Source organism: Tripterygium wilfordii, chromosome 1 (genome assembly GCF_013401445.1).
Source record: "Tripterygium wilfordii isolate XIE 37 chromosome 1, ASM1340144v1, whole genome shotgun sequence".
Taxonomy (NCBI): Eukaryota; Viridiplantae; Streptophyta; class Magnoliopsida; order Celastrales; family Celastraceae; genus Tripterygium; species Tripterygium wilfordii.
This window is the reverse complement of record NC_052232.1, coordinates 1,118,610-1,136,789: the sequence shown is the minus strand read 5'-3', so window position 1 is coordinate 1,136,789 and position 18,180 is coordinate 1,118,610. Positions and strand designations below refer to the sequence as shown.

The window sequence follows — 18,180 nt, the reverse complement described above, 5'->3', positions numbered from 1 at the left end:
GTAGTTCTGTGGACTTAGTACAAGTACTGTTAGATTTTCACCTGTAAACCTCCCAATTTGCATGGTAAGGTAAGCTAGAACAATCCTTTTTATTGAGAAGGGAAGAGTACAACTGTCTTTTCCATGATACAAAACTAGATCCCCAAAAGAGGTCACAAAAAATAAATAATACATATACCCTCAACCTATAGGAAACTCATTAAGAATGACAAATGTAAAAGGGAAGTGCTGTAATGTGTAGGAGTGAGAGGTATGCTATTACATTTGAAAATCAGTATGCTGTGAAGATTGAACCATATGATGCTGCAAAAAGGAGGAAGAAGAGGAGAGAGATTGATAGTTTGATGGTGCTTCCATCTGATGAACCATCTTGTGTTGCTGGAACGGTCTTAGATCCGTTATCTGTATCAACATAAAGAATGATATCATCAACTTAGTTCTTGGTCAACCACCAGAGAATTATCTACCTGTAATAGCAGAATTCATGGGCTAATTCTCACCTGAAGGGGTGTTTGGAGTGCTTGGTGTCCCTGCAGGAGAATCAGCTGGAGAAGAAGCTGTCAACATGCAGGTAGCTCAAGTTAATTAAAGATTAGCATGATTTATTATGATGCTTTCTTTGTTTTTGCCATCATTTCTCTTAATTTCATTGTACTATTCACAGGATTGTTTAGTATTTGTCAAACATTTTAACATCTGACTGAGATTCAGGGGGATTTCTTACCATCGCATTGGCTAATCGGTGGAGTCTGAACATTGCAAGCTCCAGGTAAGGCCAGAGCCTGCGTTTGGTTGACATTGATACCAAGTGACGATCCACCACCTTTAAGGACTTCACACAAGCACTGCGGTGAGGAGCGGACAACATTACTGAGCTGTGTGCAGCATTGCGTTGATGGGGTTGAGGAGTTCCCTGTAATGTAATTAAGGCAAGGCGACATGCTGATCAACACAGTGGTACAGCTCGATGACGACTGAGCTGCAGCTCCTGCGCACATCATCGTCACCACAACCAGGATCAATGCCATTCTTCCTTGTGCCATGATTGCTGCTGAAAATGATCTTTGAATGCTGAATTTCCTAGGAAATGTTGTGAGATTGATTTGCTTGTTGTGTTTGAGCAGAGTAGGGAATGTTTATATAGGGAAAGAATTGGAAGAGTCAATGAAGAAATTGGCTATGTGGGTGACCTACTTTAGTTATATTAACGGTTTATCTAATGAACAAAGCTGAAACCTGATCTGCGAGTGTCTTTTTATATGAAGCCGGTAATGTTGGTGACCAACTTGCAGTGAGGGCTGGGCAGGTTCCTTCTGTTTGGAACAAGAAGGATTTATAACGTGTTCAAAGCTTTGGACTTTTTGAAACTTCTGATCTGAGAAGAAAGCATAACGTGTATCTGACTCCTAAACTTTCCTGGACTTTAGCTTTCTACCTTATCACTTTGAGAATCTGAACATTAAAGGCTAATACATGATTTGGTCATACAAAGAGTGTTTGTGACGTCGATTACACCTTTCTTTTGGAAAGTGCCAAAGTGGCTGCCTAGAGAAGAGCAGCTTCATAGGATCTTTCGCATGTCTTACCCCGTGTCCCGGGGTTTATTCCGTTGGGATGGGTTCAAAGGGTCCTACCATGACAGTTATTTAAAAAAAAAAAACCCATCCATCTCATTTCATATTGATTTTTAGATTATCAAACTTGACAATCACTGCAAGGACAGATTTTATTGCAAGGAAACAGAGGAACACTTCTTCATGGAGGAACAAAGCTCACATTTTTTCAAGCAAAAATCTGATGAGAATGCTGAGAACCCATTGCCATTGGGTTCCAGTGGTCAATTTTGACTTCTTCATGGGCTACATTGTTTTGGACAAATTGACCTCTTGGGCCTTCCATGGGCTGAAACTTTGTAAAACGCTTAAACGACGACGGTACTAATTCCCAAATGCCAATTTGGGATTGGTAATTGCAGGTGTAGCGGCTATGGAGATCAGTGAGTCTGGCAGTGTTTCAGCTCAAGTGCGCAACTCTATCTTGTCGGTTAGTCTGCCACTGCGATGCATTCCAGTGTTCATTCGCAGTGATACCAATGTGATTCTTTGACTGATGTAGGTTTCTTTCTTGTGAGCGAAATCAGATCCAGACATGTTGGGGATTACAGCTGGAAGCGATGGCCTTCCTCTTCTGAGAAGAAGTGATGAATGATGATCTAACCCTAACTGTTGGAGGATGAGATGTAAATGCTGCAATGTTGATCGGTCATGGAGACTGCCTCCAATTTGATATTACTGGTTAGTTAAAATAACAGAATACCACAGAATATCACTATGAAAATATTATAGATTAAGTGAAATTGTTGATTGTCTTCATTTGTAGTTGATAGTGATTCCGTTTTATGTTGTTTATCATACGCTAGTAATTACATTCAATCTAAAGGAAAACTAAAGTATAAACGATAGATTGCGAAATTGAAGAAATTATGATCATCATATTCATAATATTATGAGATGTTTATTATGCCATGCACAGAATCTTACCTAGAATAGGAAAAATACCAAGTAGATTATGGAGAGAAGTGGATTGAATAAAATATGTTAAGACGACACCAAACAGTAACCTTCCATTGTTCCCTTTTGAAGAAAAAAACTGAATGCAGTTCTTGATTGCTTTTACCAATAGTATTTTTAATTTAGGCACGTAGCTATATATGGTGCAAGCCTTGAAGGTTTTCTTGGGAATCAATAATCCAATGATATGATAAGGATTGAAACTTAAGTTGATTAGCATTATGAGTAAATTAGGATACGTAGTGATCCTGTAATTCGGAGTTCCGATTGTGAAACTGAAATGGAAATTTTAGATGCCAATTTGGTGCAATTCTTGACATGAAATTGCAAGCTTATGGGAATCTTAAGAGTCCAATTTTGAGATATAACCATTCGGAACTTTCTCATGGGAATCTTAGTATATCAAATCAATTGGGATGAAGTGACATATTTCGATTCTCAGATTAAGATTCTCATATGCTAGTCCTCTGTCCCTTCCCCCGAATTGACATTTAGAACTCCTATGAAACTAAAACTTCATCTCATGACTTGCACCAACTTAGCCTCTACAGTTTCTCCATTTCTTAAACCTTCTCTGCTTATGTTCTTATGTTCTGCTCCCGACACTGGACACAAGGGCATTTATATTGTAAATGACATAGGCTCAGACAGAGAGACTTCAAGGTAATTTCGAGATCATAATGCGTTACAAATCCTGTTTGACAAAGTTAACATTAGGTTGAGGAGGTAACAAATATATAATTCATTGGGTGTTATTGCCAGCATTTCATATCTGAATCTCGCTGACTATGGTAATTCATTTAGTTTTATGGCTAGCATTTCATATCTTATCTGCATACTTGGTATAGATATTAAGGGCTGGCTTGTGCCGAGTTCCAAACTTAGAAATTAAGTACCACACAGGAGGAGCAATGTAATGTTCACTAGTATCTGGTTATTTTATGTTCAAAAATTAACATTATAGAGAAGAGAGGTTTCATTTTGTTGCAATTCACCAAGTAAATGATGAGCCAAAAAGCTTTGTGTTATATTAATATGAAATTCGACAAGTCTTACTATATTGATCATTAGACAATAGAGAAATTGACCAGAAGGTATATGAACTATTGGAATTGAGCATTCCTTACAAACTTATATAGAGAGTAAACCAAACTTAAACAAGCAACACACAAGCACGATCTCAAATAGGTATAAATAAGACAAGCTCAGAAACACTTCAGTCATAACTCAGAAGCCGCTGAATGAAGCAAATGAAGCCACGAACAGGAACCCAACGACAAGCTGAAGAGACATTTTTATGATGTTCCCACCAGAAGTTCCGGTTGTGGTCTTGGACCCTGCATAACCAATTAGCCATACATAAATATGACAGAATATGTTCATATGCAGACATTCCATCTGTGAAAAAGCTAAGAAAATTTCAACAAATAGGTTATGTTGCAAGAATGGAGGATTTCGGCTATACATTCCATATTAACATGTACCTCCTGTTGCACCTGAGCCACTTGGATCCGTAGAGTCACCTGGTGACCCTTCTGGAGAACCCACTGGAGAGCCAAAAGGAAATGAGGAAGGTCCATTAGCAGCTGTCCAAGAATTGAAGCATGAAATTTTAAAGTGTAAAATTAAAAAGGTAAACAACTCTAGCGCACAAGGCTCTTGTAGTGGGCGCGGTAGGGGACATGCAAAATATACGCAGACCTTACCCCCACCTAATATGGAGAGTAACTGTTGCTGGAATTGAATCTATGAACCCTTGGTTGCACCACTGCGAAGTTTATGTTTGTGCTCGTACTATAAGAACAAAATTACTGCTATAAATGGTTATATGTAATTTGGCTTACCATTGCATTTGCTAACAGGTGGAGTTTGGACGTTGCAAGCCCCGGGGAGTGCCAAAGCAAGGGTCTCGTTTATAGTAACTCCCAGTGATTGACCACCACCATTTAGTATCATGCAAAGACACCATGGTTGTGACTGAACCACACTAGCAAGTTGAGAGCAGCATGAAGCAGTCGGGGTTGAGGAGCTTCCTGTCACAAAATTTAGGCATGGTGCCATCCCAATGAGCACACTGGTGCAGCTTGAATGAGCCATGACCCCTGTCCAGAGCATGCTCACTAATGCCAAGGTTAGGCCAATTTTGATAACTTTTGATGCCATGGATAGTGTGACAATTAGTCCTTGATTGTGTGGATAATATCCGGTGAAAATGCAATCAAGTTGCGTTCACCTTAGGGCTTATGGTATACTTGGCTTTTGAATTTATACTGACTGTTGGATGATCATTTCATTTTTGGTAATTTCCTATTAAGTAGCATTTGGTGAACATGAAAGGCCAGAATGAGGTAAGCCTCTACAATAATATTATAAGGCATTACTTACCAAGTCTCATGCATAATTTCTACATCAATTTTTCAATCTAGATACTATAATTATAACGTTCATGTTCATATTGCCCTTAAATATAGAAAGCTGACTTTGTGTGCAAGTTAGCTTTGGAGTAATAGGTGGCCTTAAGGAATGCAATTAGTTTACCTAAACCCTTAAGTAATTATCAATAATTAATTTGGCAGCCATCCATGACTGCCAAAAAAAAGTAGATAGGGGCAAATGCAAGAACTTGTTATCGTCAACCATCAAAGTATAGGTGCATAATTGCGGCTAATGACCTCAACAAACTAAGGCAGACCCTGAACAAATTTTTCTGGCTGTGATGAATGGGATTGAGGTCAACTTGATAGACATCCACAGCCGTAAAAAATGATAAAAAAAAAAAATGAAAGAAGATTGGGGCGGGCGGTGTGATATCAGTAGTTTATTTTTTGTGTAAATAATTGTGGCCAGTGACGCCAAAAACTAGAACTAGGGCAGACCCTGAATAATAGGGATACTATATAACTTTTGGTCACTGAAAGAGTTAATCCGGTCTAACTCGGTCACCGAATTCTCAAATGTTCCAACTTGAGAACCCAAAGTGGAATATTGTTCCAATACGCAAAGTCTGGCAGCTTTCCCACCTTTGGGGCAATTAAATTGCCTATTTGGCATAAAAAAAAAAGAAGAAGAAGCCCATTTAAGAAATTGTACAAAAATGAACCAATGGAGATTGGCTCTTTCATTGGGGATCAGGGGCTGGGAAGTGAATCCGAGTACGGCTCACTTAAATTTTTTTTAAAAAATGAAACAGAAAATGTATATGATTTTGAATCCAATGGTGTATTTTTTTGTCTGAGAAAAAAAATGAATTCACACAAAAAAAATTTAACAAATTTGAACTGTTCTAGGCTGTTGGATGTAGATTGTGCAATATGTTATACTCTATGTTATCATCTCAGGGTCAAGTAAACAATCTAACAGTCTAAATACTGCATACTATCAATTTTCTATTTTTCTAATAATTTTTGAAAAATAAGAGACAGAAAATATACATGATTTTGATTCCAATGGTGTATTTTTTTTTTGGTGTAGGTAGCCAATAATCCTTACGGTATTGGGAAGCCCAATCAGCAGCTGACACTGATGAAGCATAGTGAAGTCAAAAAAACAGGACCCACAAAATATCACACTTGGCTAACATAGCTTCCTCTGCTTCATAAAAGTTCGTTAAGGTAGTTGAGCTTCAACACCAACTTCCAAAATCAACATCTCCACTTCTCCCACCAAAACCCTCTCCATCTATAAATTCCCTTCCCCACAACACCAACCCTCAAAACCCAATCATCTCTTGTGTTTTTCACCAACAAAATTCAACCTCTTCAAGGTATCTCACAAGCAAATTCCAATGGAGTACTCATTGGTGCCTCTTCCACGCCTGGTTCCGATTCTGACCGTGGCTTTGGTGGTCTTGATGGTGCCGGTTAACAGCCAAATCAATACACCATGCTCGCCATCTGTGATTTCTACCTTCACTCCTTGTATGAATTTCGTTACAAACAGCACTGCGAATGGTACATCACCAACTGCAGACTGTTGCAATGCACTTAGATCTCTAACAAGTAGTGGCATGGACTGCTTGTGCCTCATTGTTACTGGAAGTGTTCCTTTCCAGATTCCAATCAACAGAACCTTGGCTATCTCTCTTCCTCGCGTTTGTAACATGCCCGGCGTTCCTGTCCAATGCAAAGGTTACACACAAAAGCTAACTATGTTTACCAGTTTTGTTTGTTTACTATCTTAATCAAAGTATTGTAACATAATTTCTCTTTCATTTTCAGCCTCTGGTTCACCAATTCCAGCTCCAGGTCCGATCGCCCTAGGCCCGAATCTCTCCCCTAGAGCTTCTACATCTCCTAGTCCAACAGGTAGTGTGTTTTAGACATTAGTAGCACAATAGACTTGGGTTATTTATTATTGCTTTGTGTGCTAATACAGAAAATTGCTTCTTTTTTTCTTTTCTGAACAGCTTCTGCTGTTCCTGAACCAACTTCGTCAGCTTCACCACCAGAATCGGACACAACCCCGCTCCTTACACCGCCATCACCAACAGCCGATGCTGGAACCCCAACGACAACTACCGGTACCGGTGGCAGCCCTACATCAGCTGCTTTTCTCTCTTACAGGACTTCACCAGCTGTTCTGCTACTTGCATTAGGATTTGCAGTTTTGAACTTCTTTTAGATTGTTTGATAGGACATATATGGGGACTTAAGGATTCTACATTGATATTTTGTACTCTTATTTAGTCCATATGTTTGTTGAATTATTCTTTTGGGCTTGTGAAATATTCTTTTGGGGTTCTAAAAAATGTCATATTGAGTGATTATTTGTGTAAGATAAGCATTTTATTATGCATTATTATTATTCATTTATTCTAAATAAACCTACTATCAGTTTTCTTCAGTGTGTCCATATTTGATTCCCAACTTTAAACTTCCTCTTACGTCCAAGAAATCAAAAGTAACCATTTATATACCTTCACTGTGGACGACTCCTCGGTCAACAACCTTTCAGTCGAAGTGGTTAAGACATATACTCGAACCGGGTCATACCTAAGTTCGAGCCCCCACTCCCGCTTACTTACCAAAAAAGAAAGTGGATGACTCCTCACGTAATGAGTAACTAATCTCAATTCACCAACCACCCCTTCATGTATATAGACATGCTTTCTTCGCATATAGCTTCAACTTAAATGAGATAATAACAATAAGTGCAACATTGGAATGACAAGGATCAGTTAAGGAATGCAAATCACACACTCTTGCAGAAGGTAGAGGGCATATTTATGACTGATAAAGATAATTGAACCAACCAACAAACATCCCCTTCAGTTTCACTCACAATCATGATCTTAAGGATATTGGATTCCTTCAAATTTTCTTGGGTTTTAGCCTTTCTGATCATTTTCACAACCCCCATTGTCAAAAGCCAAATCCAAGGCTGCTCTATTGATGCTATAGAACTTGAGCATTGCTTGAATCAAGGTGATAGATCCAGTTTCACAGATGAATGCTGCATTGCCCTTAAACGAGTCGTAAAAGGCGGTTATAACTGCTTGTGTTTGCTGGTATCATCTTCTGCTGTTCCTCTCTTGAACACTCCCATTTCGTTCCCGTTATCGACCTGCTTCATGGTTGTTCCTCCACTGAGTCAATGTCGCGGTAATTCTGATATCTTCGAACTGTTTCATGAGCATACATTCACTTGTTACATGTATTCTGTGCAAAGCAACCTTACGTTTATCTGCTCCATGTTTTTGTTTATGAAGTTTTTGCACCGATGCCGGTGGTTCTTCCACCGGATATTCCAAAGGAGGCTAAACAACCTTCCTCTCCGGCAGATGTGATTGTGCCTCCATCCCCACCTGAAATGCAGATTTCTTCAAACTGGACTGAGGACAGTAACTCAACAGTGGATCGGCATCCAGATTTGGCTCCAAATTCTGTTCCAAGACTGTGCATTGAAGAGTGAAAACCAGACATCAAATGCCACAGAGGAGAAGGAGAGATTGCTTCTATGTTTAAGTTTGTTCTTGTCAATAGCTTTTCATGCTGGTGTCTTATTATTAGCCGAGTCCTCCATACTTCTCTTAGATTACATGATTTTGTGAAATCAAGTTTTACATTCAATAAAAGTATGTAACTTCCCCATTAGTATGCATATTAAGTATTAATTGTAGTGAAGAATGATTAAAAAATTTGGTACTCCTGGTGGTTCATGCCTTTCTGTCATTCTCTTAATGAACTTGAAAAGGACCCTTATACCATATCATGCAGCAAGAGAAATAGAAAGGGACATGTTTCGTTACCCAATTTCAAGTAAAAATAAGAGGAACAAACGCTTAAATCTAGTCTTAGAAAGTCAGTTTAACATCTCTGTAAAGCCCATTTAATCAGATTAAACACGCAAAAAGCAATCTGAATACAAGAAAATCATGCTGAAGCAACAGCAGCATCTTTGACAGACTCACGCCAGGCATACTCCCTTGCTCCATCCTTGTCAACAATCTTGATCACAAAGTTCGGTGGCGCCACAACCAGCCTAGATCGGATCTCCATTATGATCTTATCTAACAGATCAACTGCCTCTTCCACTGACATTCCGCTGTGGTAGTGCCGATCCATCAGCGAGAGAGAAAAATAGGATCCATAACCAAATGCTCCCTTGTCAACTTTGTGGAGGGTGGCAATGTAGTCAATGTAGTAGAGAGATGGCCCTGTCTCTTTGTCGTAGCCAGCCATTAGAATGTTGACAGAGTATGGGTTCTAAAAGTACCAAAAGTTGCAAATCAGTAACGAGGTAATAATAACAAAGAAATAACATTGCAATGGGCATAAAAACATTGTCATTGGCGCATGTAGATGAGGAAAAGTGACAGATGCAATCCATTATTTGCACGCAAACAGAGCTTCTGAAAGAAATATCAGCATGCATTTATAGTATTAATAAACATTTACAGTTACTGCAGAGAACTTTACACTGAATCATGATCCCCAATCAATTCGTGACACCCTCAATTAATTCATGACAGATTCAATGCTACTTTACGTGCTAATAAGCAACAGATTTCTTAAGTCTTTGACTAAATAAAACAAGTAACAACCATATATCAACCCAGTATTGCTAATTTTCTGATTTCTATTGATTCATACCGAAACAAATTCTAATTTGAGCTGGTAAGCTACACCTCTCACTTGAAGAGTTGCAACTTAACGCACGACAAAACTTGGTAGTGAGATTGTTATAAACAACCCAGGCAATCTGACGTTACAACAAACTTAGAGGGTCCCACAGAGTTATGATACATCCTTAAGAAACCAGTTTTAAGTTCCAATTAACTCATTAGTCATTAGGTAACTAACTACTATTCTATAAGCAAAAGTGCAGCAAACCTGTTTCCGACGTATTATAACAGAGATCATTTATGCACATGAAACTGTTTAGAATTGCAAAGTTGCAACAACCAATAAGGAAAAAAAGAGACAATAATCAGACAAACCACCTTTCAAAATTTCTGGATTGTTAATACAGCAGAGACAAACATAATAACTAAAACTCGCAAGAAAATATTTTAATTCATCCATATTTCCACAACCCATAGATTCATAGAATTCCTTTTAGCTTAATTATTCTCGCAGGCTCCAACATAATAAGGAACAACAACTTCAATCCTTTCCCGCACCAAAGTGAGAAATCCACAAAACACCAGGTCCTTTTTCGTTTCCAATGTAAGCGTACATCTTATGATTACCTTTATCAGTAAATCACCTGCAATCCTAATGCATATAGCCATAGATTTTGTGACATTATTCATTACAGGATTGAGTAAACAAATCAGTTTTGCCAGCTGCAATGCAACTCAATGTGTTTCCTTTCAAGATTTCAAAGGGAAAATGTATCCTTCCTAAGTAGTGGAAAGCTGCAGCATAGCCTTAACAGAAATCATGGAGTACAACTGTAGTCTAAGAAGCAATAAAATGCACCCACATGATCTGAGCACAAATTTCATAAACAAGAAATTTGAAATTGATGAGCAGCTAAAAGGGGAACAAACAATATGATTCAATTCACAGTCTCCCCTATAACAGCTCCGTTATGTATGTGTGTCTGTATGTCTCATCTATGAACTTTTGCACAGTGTTAGCCTAGCCTAATCTCAATGTTGCGCCCAAGATACACAACAAACAGGGCAAAGCTCGAGAAAGCAAATTTATCTGCCATAGAAGTCAATGCTGCAGTTCAAGGAGGGCATTTTAATTCCATAATACTGTACCCAAACATTAGTTCTGCTATTCACTTCTTACTTAAACAGATCCTTGTCAGAGGAAAAAAAATAAAAAATTTTCAAATGATAAACTCCTTGTGGCAATTTAAAATGAACATATGAAATAAACCTTAGAGCTATCAGCCTATCACCATGTTTCTACACCAACCAACACAAACCCTAATAAAACAATTTCCAATTACTCCTGAACGAACACCACATATCCAAAAACGAACATCACATATCCAAAAACCAAATCAAATGGGAATAACCCGAAAACCCTAGAAGTCCAGAGGAGAGCATCGCGAACGTAGATACTAACCTTTCTCAGCGCAGTGGCGAGCTCGCCTCGAGTGAAATTGGCAGCAGCGGCAGTGGTCAAAGGGATTCCATTTCGGAACTGATACAAGGCGACGTTCTTCTGAATATACTCAGTAAATTGAACACTGCAAACGCAAAACCTCACTTCGAATTTTTTTCACAAAACCAAACAAATCTATATAACTTGACGAAAGGAGCTAGAAAGTACCGGTCGCCGGGCTCTCCACTAGCAGCGACGAGTTTGTGTGAGTCCAGTTTCATGATCTTGTCCTCGTTAGATTTGTGGACGAGGATGCTGTGGACCGCCGACGTATCGGCGGCCACTACAGCGAAGCCGTCTCCAACTAGTCCGAACACGCACTCCATTATCTACTCGATCTGGTCTCCCCCTGCTTGTCAATACGCGATCTCTCTCTCTCTCTCTCTCGTCCTGCTTTTTTAGCTTTGATTTCTCTCGCTCTATTTGGGCTGAAGAGGAATATACGACTGTTTTCTTGAGGGAGAGGTCAGCTGAGAAACTAGGTGAAGACCTTTGTTTGGACTGGGCCGAAAATTTGTAAAGTAGGCCGGTCATACAATTGGGCCGAAAAATCTTTCCAATATGTTTGAATATTGGATATGATCCATCTTTTCTTTCCTTTGGGCTTGGTCTTGGGCCTGGGCCGATTTCCCTACAACCTTACATAACGCACTCCAGCATTCTACACTAAAACCCAAGATAATAATATAAGCCACCACTTAAACGATTCAGTGTTTTTTGTCTCAGTTATCCAAATGCTTAGATTGATGGATGCATACAAAGTTACAAATCATTTGAAATCATGGGTCTCACATACCCCACATGAAATCGTGTGCGTTCCATTGAGATAAAGAACATTGGGATCAAGTGTACTTTAATTCAAGGCACATTCTAGGAGAACTTGCCTTGCCTTTCAAATGTTCGACCAAATGCCTCAAACATCCTGCATCATTCTATGCTCTGTGCATTATATGCAATTCTAGTTAAAATGGTCCAAATCCAGATGGGTGTTGTTTTCATGGCTACAAATTTTTGTTAATCATAAGTGCAAGTCCTGTTGGAGAGTGTGCACTAAAGTCAATCATATGATGATTCTTTAGCACATTATATTATCATGGATATTTTATTAATAAAGTTATTTTTTGGTTATTGCAATTATTTATATCTGTGTAGTATGAATTATTGTAATAATGTCCCTAGAATATAATGTATATTCTTAAATGTCCTTAGCCAAATATTATTGTTAACAGGGACGACAATAATATGTAGAGGCTAATATGTGCTTGATTAATATATGATATTAAGTCAACACGTAGGTACATAAATTGGAGAATTTATGTACTGGATCGACCCACCATGAAATCATTACATGGATCGTGTTATGGATGTCATAAATAATTTCATAGTGATGATGGTGTTATGTAGTCCTTCGACCTGAGATCACCATTGTTCCCGACATAAGAAATTGTTCATTTTGACACTGTCAAACGTTGCCCTTATAAAGGTGGCTATAAAGGTGGTGATCAGGTGTATAATAAATTATGTAGAGGGATATGAGTGATCAAGATGGAATTTATCCTTCTCATAACACGAGATTGATATCTAAGGCCTCTTGATTGAATAGAGCTGATAAATGCATGGCCATGCTCAAATGAGTTGATATAATGATATCAATGTCATTTGTTTTGATCAGCTTATTCGGGAATCAGGAAACATTGATTGAGCTATACGAGGGTGACATATCCATGTCTCGTGTTCAATCAAGATATCGAGGATAAAAGGATTTTACAACACAGTAACATTAGTCGCGGTAAAGGTTGAGTCAAAATATTGACTTTCTCGTAATTTGGGTAGCAGTGATATGTTGCTAGACATCACTCACTGCTTGTAATTCTAAAATAGGATTTTATAATTACTACCAACATTACGGGAACCTACAGGGTCACACACTAAGAATGATAAGCAATACGGAACGTAAAATTCATGAGATGAATTTCATATTTAATGTGAGCATTTTTCGGTCCTAGTTGGACTAGGATATTTTGACTTTGGTATTAATAAATTTCTAGAAACCAAGATAAGTATTTGAGTAGGACTCAAACATTTTTTGGAATTCTATTTTATCTTATTTTCTTTATATATATAAAGAGATATATATATATATACACACACGTTATAGATATATATATATATATATATATAAACACAAAAGGTTTGAATGTGTTATATATATATACGTATATGTTTACAAATATATATAAAGATATATATAATACATATATATATATATATATAAAAAACCACAAAAGTGTTGAACGTGTATATATATATATGTTTACAAAGAGATAGAATTCGAGGGTGAATGGTCATCCATTCTTAATTATTATTATATATAATAATTTTGTTATTAAAAGAATAAGTTTTTGTGAAAACATAGAAGTCAGACGTGAGTTTTTCTGAGAAAGCTGAGAGTCTTTCGAAAGGTGTTCACCTATTTTGCTCACTGTACTGATTCAAGGTGTTGAATTAGATTTGAAGACGGCGGGTTCGTTTCGGTCTAGCAACCGGAGGGCTCGTGAGTTTCGTTCGTGGACGTGAGACGTACACGAAGATTGCATCGTTCGTGTGGATACCGTAGAGGCACGATCAGAAAGTTCGTGTTCGTTGGATGCTTCGACTGTACGAAAGGCGCGCTACAAGGGTAACTATTCTAAACCCATAATCGAATGTTGTTTTTAAACAGATCCTCGGATTAGGAATCGAAAATTTTTATTCTTCCGCTGCTTGATCGTTGTTCGATTCCTTTAAGTGGTATCGGAGCCATGTTTAAAACATATTCGATTATGTCTAGAGGATTCCATGTATGCTTTGATTGATTCAAATATATATTAGATATATAATATTTGATTAATTGAATTGGATTATATATTTAATCTGATAGTGCAAAAGTTGCATATGTAAGGATCTATAAAATCCAATTGGCCATAAAAGATTATTTTAAAGGTTAAAATAAATTGATTAGTTTATGCATTTTTGTGTGCTTGGTGAAGCATGGTGCATGATTATAGCCCTGAAGACCCTTGTGAATGATTTACTTTATTCAATATATTTTTATGGAAAATACGGCTTGCATGTCGTGCCTTACCTCCTATTTCTCATTGTAATTCCTTTTCTCATCTCTTCTCCCCTCGAATGTAACTCGAGGTTTTCTATTACATATGATGTAATTAGAATTAAGATTAAAATAGGATTAAAGCAACGGAGAATTCCCTTGGAGGATGGAGCGTTTTCTTAACCATATGAAGAAAAGATGACCGAAAGAAAGGACTTGCGAAGTTTTACCTAGGTTGACTTGTCGGTTCTCTCATTGGCTTGGGAGGACTGATGTAGCTGGGCTATAATCATGTCACGTTTAAATTTTATTGTTTTATTATTATTATGTGATAATAGATAATGATAGTGCATGCTAATCCATCTAGTTTAAAGGCCAATTAGGTAATATGGACTTAATTTGTTGAGATCAAATTAATTAGAATTAATGAGATTAATTCATGATATGGTGAGATGAAATCCCTCAATAAAATTATTAAGTTGATGCCTTCCAATGATTAACACTTGTCAAGCTCTCGATCGAACATAAGTAGTTTCTGCCAAAGCGGGGTGCTTTATTCTATCTTGTAGAAGGCATGAAGGAAAAGGTAGAGTCTGCCAAAGCAGGATGCCTTGTTCCGCTTGTTAATCATTGGGTTCAACTTAACTGGGACAAGTCCAATAGGATTGGAAGCCTAGAGGCAAAGAGTTGGGTTTAATCCATAAGATGAGATTAAACAAGAATTATTTACCCAACTGATCCAAGAATTGCATGGAGATGCAATTAGCAAAAGTTGCTTACCTAAATAGCTTAGTCTTGGGTTTTTCAGCCAAAGCTGTCTCAAGAGTAAGTGAAATATGGATCTTGGCCCACTAGAAAGTTTAGAACTTTCCGAATTAATGTGATGGTTATTAATTCGAATTAAATAGTGGGAGCATCATTTAATTAAAGTCCTATTAGATGATCTTAAAGCATGATATTTATTTTGCATATTTTCTGTTGTAGATCACTATGGCATCACAAAATCCAAATAATTTATCTCTACGATCTGTCCTTGAGAAGGACAAGCTGAATGGGACAAACTTCATCGATTGGTACAGAAATTTGAGAATTGTTCTCAAACATGAAAAGAAGTTGTATGTCCTAGAGCGTGTTGTTCCTGAGGAACCTCCAGCTACTGCCCCTAGGGTAGAAAAAGATGTTTATAAGAAGCATCAAGATGATTCCTTGGATGTTGGATGCCTCATGTTGGCTACTGTTGGGTCTAAATTAACCTTACTAGCAAGTGTACTAGTCGGCGACTACAGCACAATGATAAGCAAGGGTCGAATCCACAGGGACGGTGTTATATCTAATCCAAATTTATACTTGTATTTACGTATGGACAATGCAAACAAAAGTAAAGTTCAACTCAAGATTGTTTGGTTGGGTAATTAAACTAAAACAAGCAAATAGTAAAGTATTTTTGGTATTTTCTTTGAATAAGGATGTAACTAATGCAAATGAGATAAACACCAAAGCTTTGGAATCCCCCTTGGGAAATAACTTGCGATGACACAAATTCACACACATATTTGCTAATTCGGGCATAACGAATCCGTACTTAAGTCGGTTTTAGCGCACTTAAGCCAAATCTCCCTAAAATCGATTACTAGCCATCTTATTGGTCTAGGTCGGATATTCCTAAATACATTCTAGCCATCTTATTGGTCTAAACATGCATAGAAATTCATGGAGTTCTATGGAGATTAGGATTCATACAAATTGTCACCTAATTAAAGGGAGACACATTCATAATCAAGTGTTTCAAGAAGCATAATCTACTTGACATATTATTGTCTAAGCAAATTCTCCAAACAATTTCATCCAAAAACTTAAAGTGTTGGCCAAACACCACAAGCATGAAGAAATTGCAATCAAACATAGAAACACAAGATTTATACCCAAATCAACTCATATATATGTAAATCAAGTCATAAACAAAGTCATCAAACCCAAGGCTTCAACCTAGCCTTGGCACAAGAGGTTTAGTTACACATAATGAGAGAAAAACACAAAAGGAGATATGAGAAAATCATGAATAAACCCAATTAGTTGAGTAGATCCAAGTTGAGCTGAAGAATCTCTCCTCCTAGCTCCAAGAGTCGCCTCCCCCTCTGCTTTCGCTCCCCAGAAATTCTATTCTAGGTCTAAAAGTTCCCGCAGCTCGGACAAATCGCGACTTAAAACAACCCAGAAAATTGCTTTTTGCGCCTAGGCGCGTTGTTTTCACGCCTAGGCGCACCACGCCTAGGCACACGCCTAGGCGCACGCCTAGGCGCAATCCTAGGCGTGCACAACTTCAAATTCAAGTCCAACTCTCTGGCTGGGCGTGCAGGAGTGATCCTGGGCGTGCACAATTTGTGCGCCTAGGCGCGCCACGCCTAGGCGCACGCCTAGGCGCGTTACCCCTAGGCACATGATTCAAATGCCCATAACTTCTTCATATGACCTCCGATTTGCATGATTTTAGATTCTACGGAAATCTTGAGATGTCTAGTTTCCAATGCCTTTTGTTGCGCTCGATTCCAAAAACGTGATAGAAAGTTATGACTATTTGAACACACGAAGGTCGGTGGACATTTTCTTCAATTCAACCCTTTTTCCGTCGCTTTTCATCCAAACCGCAATCAACCTATCAAAATACAAATCAACACATAAATACACTCATTATTTATCAAAAGAAAGCTTAAGAGGGGGATATTTCTACCAAAAACAATAGGTATTATCATACCTATCAGCTACCATGAACTCTGAGCTTCAAAAGCAACATGAGAACATGGAAGCTTTTGAGATGATCGAGCACCTCAAGAAATTGTTTCAAGAGCAGGCTCGACAGGAGAGGTATGACATTTCCAAGGCATTGTTTCAGTGCAGAATGGTAGAAGGAAGCTCTGTCAATTCTCATGTGCTCAAGATGATTGGGTACATTGAGGATCTTGAGAGATTGGGCTTCAAGCTAAATAAAGATTTAGCCACTGACTTAGTGCTGCAATCTTTGCCGGACAATTATAGTCAGTTTGTTCTAAACTATAACATGAGCCAGAGCTTCTAAATATGCTGAAGACAGCTGAGCCTAGCATGAAGAAGCAGAAGCCCGGGTCCATCATGATGGTCCAAAAGGGCAAAGGCAAGGACAAGAAAATGGATAAGGGCAAAAAGAAAGATAAAAGGTCCAAATCCAAATCTGCTGCACTGAAACCCAAAGGAGGGGTTGCTAAGGATGCAAAATGCTTCCATTGCGGTGAGACCGGGCATTGGAAGAGGAACTGCAAGAAGTACTTGGAAGATCTTAAGAAGAAAAGAAGTGAGACTTCTGCTACAGGTATTTATGTTATTGAGATAAATCTTTCTGCTCCTACATCATGGGTATTAGATACTGCATGTGGTTCTCACATTTGTCAAAATGTGCAGGAACTGAGAAGCAGTAGGATTTTGGGCAAGGGCGAGGTGGACCTACGAGTTGGGAATGGAGCAAAAGTTGCTGCCCTAGCTGTAGGAACTTATTTCTTGTCTTTACCCACTGGGCTTGTTTTAGAACTTAATAATTGTTATTATGTTCCTTCAATTACTAGAAACATTATTTCTATTTCTTGTTTGGACAAGGATGGTTTTTCATTTATAATAAAGAACAAAAGTTGTTCTATTTATTTCAATGGAATGTTTTACGGTAATGCTCAAATGTCGAATGGTTTATATGTTATAGACCTTGACATGCCCATTTATAACATAAATACAAAGAAGGTTAAATCAAAAGATTCAAACCCAACCTACCTTTGGCACTGTCGTTTGGGCCATATAAATGAGAAACGTATTTCCAAGCTTCATAAAGATGGATTTTTGGACTCATTTGATTTTGAATCATATGAGACATGCGAATCTTGTTTATTGGGAAAAATGACTAAAGTCCCATTCACTGGACACAGTGAACGGGCCA

At 38.1% G+C, this 18,180-nt stretch overlaps 6 protein-coding genes across 6 annotated transcripts; 3 read left to right on the top strand and 3 right to left on the bottom strand.

The window, feature by feature from the left end:
- Nucleotides 1–70: 70 nt before the first annotated feature.
- LOC119997286 (non-specific lipid transfer protein GPI-anchored 19-like) lies at nucleotides 71–1,418 on the bottom strand. Its single transcript, XM_038844197.1, has 3 exons — nucleotides 725–1,418; nucleotides 501–557; nucleotides 71–402 (listed from the first exon to the last, which is right to left on the bottom strand). The coding sequence occupies exons 1-3, from the start codon at nucleotides 1,041–1,043 to the stop codon at nucleotides 272–274; spliced, it is 507 nt and encodes a 168-aa protein (XP_038700125.1). The 5' UTR covers nucleotides 1,044–1,418; the 3' UTR covers nucleotides 71–271.
- Nucleotides 1,419–3,528: 2,110 nt separating this feature from the next.
- On the bottom strand, nucleotides 3,529–4,733 carry LOC120002313 (non-specific lipid transfer protein GPI-anchored 19-like). Its single transcript, XM_038851031.1, has 3 exons — nucleotides 4,415–4,733; nucleotides 4,055–4,117; nucleotides 3,529–3,907 (listed from the first exon to the last, which is right to left on the bottom strand). Exons 1-3 carry the CDS (start codon nucleotides 4,731–4,733, stop codon nucleotides 3,798–3,800), a joined length of 492 nt encoding a protein of 163 aa, XP_038706959.1. The 3' UTR covers nucleotides 3,529–3,797.
- On the top strand, nucleotides 4,569–7,332 carry LOC119997279 (non-specific lipid transfer protein GPI-anchored 11-like). Its single transcript, XM_038844185.1, has 4 exons — nucleotides 4,569–4,701; nucleotides 6,042–6,697; nucleotides 6,788–6,874; nucleotides 6,976–7,332. Exons 2-4 carry the CDS (start codon nucleotides 6,355–6,357, stop codon nucleotides 7,188–7,190), a joined length of 645 nt encoding a protein of 214 aa, XP_038700113.1. The 5' UTR covers nucleotides 4,569–4,701; nucleotides 6,042–6,354; the 3' UTR covers nucleotides 7,191–7,332.
- A 522-nt stretch (nucleotides 7,333–7,854) lies between these two features.
- On the top strand, nucleotides 7,855–8,638 carry LOC120002306. The gene is made up of 2 exons (XM_038851017.1): nucleotides 7,855–8,170; nucleotides 8,278–8,638. Exons 1-2 carry the CDS (start codon nucleotides 7,855–7,857, stop codon nucleotides 8,478–8,480), a joined length of 519 nt encoding a protein of 172 aa, XP_038706945.1. The 3' UTR covers nucleotides 8,481–8,638.
- Nucleotides 8,639–8,794: 156 nt separating this feature from the next.
- On the bottom strand, nucleotides 8,795–11,591 carry LOC120007833 (proteasome subunit beta type-2-B-like). Its single transcript, XM_038858332.1, has 3 exons — nucleotides 11,303–11,591; nucleotides 11,096–11,219; nucleotides 8,795–9,274 (listed from the first exon to the last, which is right to left on the bottom strand). Exons 1-3 carry the CDS (start codon nucleotides 11,458–11,460, stop codon nucleotides 8,942–8,944), a joined length of 615 nt encoding a protein of 204 aa, XP_038714260.1. The 5' UTR covers nucleotides 11,461–11,591; the 3' UTR covers nucleotides 8,795–8,941.
- A 3,208-nt stretch (nucleotides 11,592–14,799) lies between these two features.
- On the top strand, nucleotides 14,800–17,298 carry LOC120002286. Its single transcript, XM_038850985.1, has 3 exons — nucleotides 14,800–14,916; nucleotides 15,210–15,461; nucleotides 16,966–17,298. Exons 1-3 carry the CDS (start codon nucleotides 14,800–14,802, stop codon nucleotides 17,296–17,298), a joined length of 702 nt encoding a protein of 233 aa, XP_038706913.1.
- Nucleotides 17,299–18,180: the final 882 nt, after the last annotated feature.

Coding starts and splice junctions, on each gene's coding strand:
- LOC120002306 (XM_038851017.1), top strand. CDS start 7,855: ATGATCTTAAGGATATTGGATTCCTTCAAATTTTCTTGGGTTTTAGCC. Junction 8,171..8,277: donor TCCACTGAGTCAATGTCGCG/GTAATTCTGATA, acceptor TTGTTTATGAAG/TTTTTGCACCGATGCCGGTG.
- LOC119997279 (XM_038844185.1), top strand. CDS start 6,355: ATGGAGTACTCATTGGTGCCTCTTCCACGCCTGGTTCCGATTCTGACC. Junction 6,698..6,787: donor CGTTCCTGTCCAATGCAAAG/GTTACACACAAA, acceptor TTTCATTTTCAG/CCTCTGGTTCACCAATTCCA. Junction 6,875..6,975: donor TACATCTCCTAGTCCAACAG/GTAGTGTGTTTT, acceptor TTTTCTGAACAG/CTTCTGCTGTTCCTGAACCA.
- LOC120002313 (XM_038851031.1), bottom strand. CDS start 4,733: ATGGCATCAAAAGTTATCAAAATTGGCCTAACCTTGGCATTAGTGAGC. Junction 4,118..4,414: donor ACCTGTTAGCAAATGCAATG/GTAAGCCAAATT, acceptor TTGGCTCTCCAG/TGGGTTCTCCAGAAGGGTCA. Junction 3,908..4,054: donor TGGCTCAGGTGCAACAGGAG/GTACATGTTAAT, acceptor TTGGTTATGCAG/GGTCCAAGACCACAACCGGA.
- LOC120002286 (XM_038850985.1), top strand. CDS start 14,800: ATGAAGGAAAAGGTAGAGTCTGCCAAAGCAGGATGCCTTGTTCCGCTT. Junction 14,917..15,209: donor GCCTAGAGGCAAAGAGTTGG/GTTTAATCCATA, acceptor TTTCTGTTGTAG/ATCACTATGGCATCACAAAA. Junction 15,462..16,965: donor GATGCCTCATGTTGGCTACT/GTTGGGTCTAAA, acceptor CAAAAACAATAG/GTATTATCATACCTATCAGC.
- LOC119997286 (XM_038844197.1), bottom strand. CDS start 1,043: ATGGCACAAGGAAGAATGGCATTGATCCTGGTTGTGGTGACGATGATG. Junction 558..724: donor ACCGATTAGCCAATGCGATG/GTAAGAAATCCC, acceptor GCATGTTGACAG/CTTCTTCTCCAGCTGATTCT. Junction 403..500: donor CACTCCAAACACCCCTTCAG/GTGAGAATTAGC, acceptor ATGTTGATACAG/ATAACGGATCTAAGACCGTT.
- LOC120007833 (XM_038858332.1), bottom strand. CDS start 11,460: ATGGAGTGCGTGTTCGGACTAGTTGGAGACGGCTTCGCTGTAGTGGCC. Junction 11,220..11,302: donor AGTGGAGAGCCCGGCGACCG/GTACTTTCTAGC, acceptor TTGCGTTTGCAG/TGTTCAATTTACTGAGTATA. Junction 9,275..11,095: donor TCGCCACTGCGCTGAGAAAG/GTTAGTATCTAC, acceptor TGGTACTTTTAG/AACCCATACTCTGTCAACAT.